This window comes from Rosa chinensis, chromosome 4, assembly GCF_002994745.2.
Source record: "Rosa chinensis cultivar Old Blush chromosome 4, RchiOBHm-V2, whole genome shotgun sequence".
Classification (NCBI taxonomy): Eukaryota; Viridiplantae; Streptophyta; class Magnoliopsida; order Rosales; family Rosaceae; genus Rosa; species Rosa chinensis.
In genome coordinates, this window is record NC_037091.1 from 11784413 (window position 1) to 11791364 (window position 6952).

The window sequence follows — 6952 nt, forward strand, 5'->3', positions numbered from 1 at the left end:
GGGACTTGCAAACTCCCTTCTTCTACCCCCCTTTCTTCATCATAAGGGAGACCTAATTAAGCCGAACGGTGGGGGTTCGTGCTCACTCTAAGCTTGGAGGTTGTTGAGATCTCCAAACTTAGAGTTTGTAGAGAATTTATGATCGACCACTTACGTCATTGTTTCAATCTAATCCAATACCTCTTGGAATTGAATTTCTTGGAGGCGATTACGCTCATAAATTCATAATTTCTTGGGAGCCACTACGCTCAGAAATTTTATATATTTTCGTGGTAGCCTTTTACGCTCCGAAACTAACCCTAATTTCTTGTTCTCTTTTAGGATGAGTAACCTGAACAAATTGGACTTTGCTCCATTGGGAACAACTGGCTCTGAATATCACAGGTGGGTTCGTGATGTTCGCCAGCATCTCAAGGCCGATGGAATCTTGAATACGATTCTCGAGCCTAGCCAGGACGTGCTAATTGTTGAGTAAGCTCAAGCTTTGGAAGCCAATAGAGCAGCCTTAGAGGCAAATAAGGCGAAAGCCATCATCCTAATGACTAGTCATAAGGATGATTCGCTCCAGTACGAGTGTATGACTAATCATGTGGGTCTACTTGAAGAAAGATTTGGCAACGTCCGTGACTCCCTGCTTCCTGACCTGGTGATTTCAAGTCAGTTCTTGACTATAACTCAGAAGCACTTTGCATTAAATCCTTAATGGAATTCTGTGGTAAAGAGATCACAGATGCGATGTTGATTGACACGACACTCTCTACCTTCCCCGTCTCTGCATTGATGGTTGCTAAGAACTATCGAATCGATATTACTGCAAGATGGATCACAAGGTTTCTGAGATTAGTGGTACTTAAGCGAGCCTTGCTCCACCGACATCTCTCTACTCACCTGGTCACATTTATTTTGGAATTACTGAAAAAAGTTAGACGAGTACCATTGTTTTGCATTAGCTAGCATTTTGGATTAGATTTTCTTTGGTCAAAGAGACAATGATGTAACTCCGTTGGCTTATGAATAAAATTTCAAGTTCTTTTCATTATGACTCAATTTTGATTCTAAGCATATTACTTTGTGACTACGATAGCTGGGTCATCAGTATTAATTCAAGGACATGGAATACCCCAAGTTCCACTTGCCAAATGGCACCTTGATTATTGTCACAGAAACTCTCTACACTCTTAGGGCAAATCGTACCCTATGAATAGCCAACGGATTCCGTGCAAAAACACATGTAGAGAACGGAAATGAGTTTATTTGCAATAACTCTAATGATTGCGAACAAAGGCGAATATTAAAGAAGTTTATGTGTCTCTCTAGTGGACTCTATGTCACTATTCGAGCTATTAATCCAATAAAAATTATGAGAGAAGATCTATTGGATTTAGACACATATTGGCTTTGTCATGATAGGATAGATCATCCTAGTCATGATATGATGATCCGTCTACAAAAGACTTCTCACTGACATCCATTCTCTCGAGCGAAATGAAGTATGAATCAAAGGTTGATTCTTGGACTAAGTGTGACCACCGCCGTCCACCACCAGCCTAGGGCTGGCACAGTCCCTATCCATGACACCATGGATGGTGTCCATCATGGTGATGGCGCCCCAGGTGATGCTGCAATCACCAACTTGCTTCAAATAACGTTTCAGACGCTCAGGCCCAACCAAAATCCTCATTGGTTGCTTCTAAAGCCTCTCGTTCGTTTTACAAATCCCGTTCCTTAGGGAAATTAAGACTGAAACAGTCCTATGCAAAGGATATGAAAATACTTATTCTGTTCTTACATAGAATCCATGGAGATTCTGTGGACTGATTCAACCAACTTGCGGACGTTTAAATATCTCATGATGATTGGTTGACACGCAAACATGCTGGTCACATGTTGTGCCATTGTCCACTTGTAATGCTGCTTATGCTACACTCCTAGAAAATATCATATGACAACGAGCTCACTCCCTGATAATGTTTAAACTTCAGCGGTAGCTAAACCTTTGTTGACTCTGGTCCGATGGGCGGACCTCTACCTATGATGCTCTCAGAGCTCCCGCTACCTGTCAAGTGAAATACATAAGGCTTCTGAGGGAGAACGCGCTGGGCAGTCTTCTCTTCTCCGATGCCTAAGTTAGTCAATGTATTTATGTTGACAAAGTAACAGTAGGTAAGTATTAAATGTTTAATTAATAAGAAGAGAGGAGAGAACCTTTTATAGGTGGGGAAGAGGCCGAGCTCTTCCATGTTTTCGATGTGGGACTGATGTGCTTCAGTTCCAACTTTTGGGGCTTCTGATGCTTATTTGGCGCGGCGCATCAGCCGGGGCTCAGCGGTAGCCTGTTTGGCTGTGTTTCCGTAGGTCACACAGTTGGCGCTAGTTGGTACTACTGGTTGTACCATGAGCGTGGCTTTTTATAGCTAATTATGCTTGCAAATTGCTATGTAAGCACAAGTCCTCCAAGTCCCCAGTCAAGGAGGGCAATCTTGGTTGGGGAGTTGCCTAGCGGTTCAAAGCGTTGCTTCTGCCAGTCTTGCAAAAGCATAATTAGCGTCAGTGCATTGTCAACCATGGACTTACTGAACAAACGCTTTATACCCTTTCAGATGGGCCCCTGCTAGGCCCCCTAGGGAGTCCCCCACTCCCCGGCTAAGATAGACCTCCGTTTGGCCGGTGTATTGTTTGTTGAGGGGAGCTGCACTGAGTAGAGGGTGTTGGATAGCGAACCTACTCTTTGATACCCAAGTGACGGGGGTCAACATGCCTGATCAGGGCCATCAAACTGTGTTGACACGTCCCCCTACCTGTCCTGGAGGACCATGTTTTGACTGCAACGCCGCGTTGCGGTAGTTGTGAAAGTGAGGCATTGCCTCAGGAATCGCTGTTGGCGGGAGTCCCTCCGCTGCCTATAAGTGGCCGGAAATGTTGCTAGGACCTGTCTAGCGGTAGCCTGGTGAATAGCGTTGCGGTCAGCGGTCCTTCTTCCCTGGTGCCGAGGGAGAAGTCTCGCTAGTAGCATTGCTCTTAGCGGAGATTATCTCGCCTACAAGATGGATAGAGAGAAGTTCCACTAGCGAAGACTAGCTCGCTTGCAAGATGGAAAGGGAGAAGTGTCGCTAGCGGAGTTGCGCTTAGCGGAGACTATCTCGCATGCAAGATGGAAAGGGAGTTCCGCTAGCGAAGTTGTGTTTAGCGGAGACTATCTCGCTTGCCAGATGGAAAGGGAGAAGTTCCGTTAGCGGAGGTGCACTTAGCAGAGACTATCTCACTTGCAAGATGGAAAGGGAGTTCCTCTAGCGGAGTTGCGCTTAGCGGAGACTATCTCGCCTGCCAGATGGAAAGGGAGAAGTTCCGTTAGCGGAGTTACGCTTAGCGGAGACTAGCTCGCTTGTAAGATGGATAGAGAGAAGTTCTGCTAGAGAAGTTGCACTTAGCAGAGACTCCGTCGATTCGTAGTCTTCCTCGTCAGTGGTTACTTCGGGTAGACGTTTAGTTTGACAATGCCCGCCACGTGGCCGTCAAAGACTGGGTTAGCGTGTGTGATAACGTCTTTTCAGCACGCCCGTCTCTTCACTATTAATGCAAGTAATTATTGATTTTGTAACTGAGGCATCGCCTCAGTTAATCTGGAGAGTAAGTGCGTTTGTGGGGCACGTGTACGGTTGTGGTGCGATGTCGTTTTTCAGCGGATGGCCTGGATTAGTTTGATGTTGACATAAAAGAGAAGGAAACCTGGAGGTTTGACACTTCGTACTTTTTACATAGTATCGTCGTCTTCAAGCTTCGCCCTGCATTCTAAGAAGAAGATTGCTACGATTCCGTGAAGTTATCGATCTTTGAAGCACAAGGATCTCCTGCAGTGAAGAGAAACGCCTTCGATGGCACCAAAGCCTTCACTTTTGAGGTTGGTAATCTGAATCTCGTCCCTGTTCTATTGGATTTCTGCGTGTTTGCTTCTGTCAATTTCTGGGTTTTTTATTTGGGGTGTTATCCATTCTTCCCCGGTGTGTGTTGAGGGTGTAAAGAGAGTTTTGGGGATGGGTTTTGGTGTTTGATAGAGAGTTGGGGTCTAGGGATTTGCTAGATGGTCGAATCTGGGTTGAGTATATGGGTGCGTTTTGTTCTTATTTTGGCATTTTCTGGGTAATTGTTCTTGATGTTCTTGGATGCAACTGATAAAGGGATAGCTTAGATCTTGTGTGAATTGATTGGTTTGGGTTTTAGGGTTGTGGGATGGCTAGCGTCGTAGATATCTCGAGGGGTGAGGATTCCGGGTCTGATGAGTCACTCAACGTGGCGGATAGGGTGTTTATTGACTCGTTGCATCCGTCTGCCCCTGCAGGAACCTCACCGTCCGAACCACTAGACATTGTACCATTACAGACTATACCCTGGTAGGTTGCCATGGGTCGTGCTGGTCGTCTTAAGTTAATGCTGATCCGAGAGGCGGATCGTTACCTGTGATATTCTCAGAACTTCCACTACTTGTCAAGTAAAGCACAGAGGGAGACCGCGTTAGGCGGTCTTCTCTTCTCCGATGCCTAAGTTAGTCAATGTATTTATGTTGACAAAGTAACAGTAGGTAAGTATTAAATGCGTAATTAATGAGGAGAGAGGATAGAACCACTACTAGGATAAAGTTCATAGACATCAGTTCACAACTGATGTTAAAAAAAAAAATCCGATGTCTTAGTGGGCGATGTTAAAGATCGCCAAAACTAAGACATCAGTTCACAACTGATGTCTATTTTACAATGAGACATCGGTTTAAGGTCCAGAACCGATGTAAAAACATTAATGTGATCACCATTTTGGTGTGTTTAGCTATTGTCAAACCTTCATATTTGGCATTAGATGCTTAATGAAATATAGGTCTAACAACACAATTATCCATTTTAACATCGTTTCTGATTTAGAAACGATGTCTGATAATATATTACACATCGGTTCTCATAAATTTTTGCTTGTGGTTCATAAGCTTTTCGTGTGTTTGGTACATAATATTTCACTAGACATTCAATCTACATTTTGTAGTATAGTTTGACCTGATGTCCATATTTATGCTAGACATCGGTTTTGTTTATATATCGATGTCCATAGTTATTCTAGACATCGGTTTTGTTTATATATCGATGTTCATAGTAATGCTAGACATCGGTTTTTGTTTATATCTTGATGTCTATATTTATAGTAGACATCATTTTTGTTTATATATCGATGTTCATAGTAATGCTAGACATCGGTTTTTGTTTAGTAACTGATGTATTTTCTCATTCTTGACATCGGTTTTAGTTTCCAAACTGATGTATTTTCTCTTTTCTAACATCAGTTTTTGTTTTCAAACTGATGTAATTTGTGTTTTCTGACATAAGTTCTTCATCAGTAACTGATGTTTTTTTCATATCCCTTTCCTGCTGTATTTGGTACTAGAAAGTTGATCCACAAATAACATGAAATTCAAATGTACTTTAAATATTAGGGAATTGTATTAATTTCTATTAAGGCCAAGCAAAACAATGATGAAATTGACACATCATATACATTAAAACTAATGAGCCATGAAACTTAACCCTCCATATACATTAATATCAAGGCCAATCTTGAGAAGAACAGCAACATTATTCTTCAGATACTTCAGCACAGCGTTCCTCTTCTTCTTAATCACCCCTAGCCTCACCTTTATGCTCTTTATATCAGATTTGCTGCATCAAAAAGACCCAAAATCAGAATCCAAAGTAAAACTTAAAAGAAACAGGAAACCATACTCTACATAAACTTAGGCAGAAAGACAAACTGGGTTTAAATTTATCATTAAAAGCATACCTGCAGTAAGAATTTTCAGTTTGGCATCCAACCCCGTCATCCCAGAAATATTCATCCATGTTTTGAGTCTGCCTTTAATTGATCCATATTTTGAGTCTCCTTATAGTGCACTGGTTTTGAATTGAATAGATCAATGACATGTTTAATGAAAGACCATAAGAAAGCGCCATTCCAATAAACCCTGCAGTTACGTAGCCATTTATAAAGAATCATAACTATAAGTCCAGTCACTGGCTTCCAGAAAAATTTAGGAAAACTAACCAGAGCTAAAAGTTCCAGTTGGAAGCAAAACCATACAGAGTGCTGCAGAGGCGAGAACTGCTGCGCAAATTATTTCTAACCGTTGAATCAACCACTCATTTGCTGCAAAACTATGAAAAAATGGGCTAGCATTTGTGTCAATGAGGTGAAAATTCTTTGCCAAGAAGCGCTCTTCTTCATTGAAAGCTCTTATTGTAATGGCGCCTGATACAGACTCTGCTAGATGATTTGCTACAAAAGACTTGGTTGTTCCATTGATCCTCATCAACTCCTTTGCAGTGGAAAAGTAATATTTCTAAAAGGAAGACATACTGTGTCATATAAAGAAGTTTCCACGCAAAAGAACATGCTTTGCTCTTTCAATTTCAAATTCCAACAAGATATAAAAGAAGCTCAAATAGCATACCTGTAGCTGAATTGCCAGAAAGACCATTGGTATGGAAACAAACAGGACTTACCATGTAACAGCAGCTAGTATTCCAAGATTGGAGTAAGCATTTATGGTAGCTCCACAAGCAAAGACAAGGCTGAATGGAATATCAAGATCTACGATACTTGGATCAGATGAAAGCTAAACAATCAAAATGCAGTACATAAAACAATTAGGTCCTTTTTAAGTCCTCAGTCTATAATTAAAGTTTCTAGTTAAAATGCATACCCGACTTAGTATCCTTCCCAGAGGCGTTGAGTCATAGAAAGACATGGGTGCATGAAATAGAGAGTTTAGTAGCTGATAAAATAAAGCCCTTGATGCCTCAAGACCCAAACCAACTGTTAACAGAGATCTGAACAGTAAAATAAATGTTGCAGAAAATCCAATCGACAAGTAGACCAAGATCAATTGTGATGAGCTAACATTGGGATTATCAACATT

At 41.7% G+C, this 6952-nt stretch overlaps 1 protein-coding gene across 1 annotated transcript; it reads right to left on the reverse strand.

The window, feature by feature from the left end:
* Positions 1-5891: 5891 nt before the first annotated feature.
* LOC112200043 (ABC transporter C family member 10) lies at positions 5892-6617 on the reverse strand. Its single transcript, XM_024341040.2, has 3 exons — positions 6485-6617; positions 6079-6373; positions 5892-5998 (listed from the first exon to the last, which is right to left on the reverse strand). The coding sequence occupies exons 1-3, from the start codon at positions 6509-6511 to the stop codon at positions 5892-5894; spliced, it is 429 nt and encodes a 142-aa protein (XP_024196808.1). The 5' UTR covers positions 6512-6617.
* Between the last annotated feature and the right edge of the window lie 335 nt (positions 6618-6952).

Excerpts from the sequence above, each read along its gene's own strand:
- LOC112200043 (XM_024341040.2), bottom strand. The coding sequence starts at position 6,511 with ATGGTCTTTCTGGCAATTCAGCTACAG. Across the intron at positions 6,374-6,484 it reads TTCTGGCAATTCAGCTACAG|AAATATTACTTTTCCACTGC; the intron begins GTATGCTATTTG and ends TCTTCCTTTTAG. Across the intron at positions 5,999-6,078 it reads AACTGGAACTTTTAGCTCTG|GGTTTATTGGAATGGCGCTT; the intron begins GTTAGTTTTCCT and ends ACGTAACTGCAG.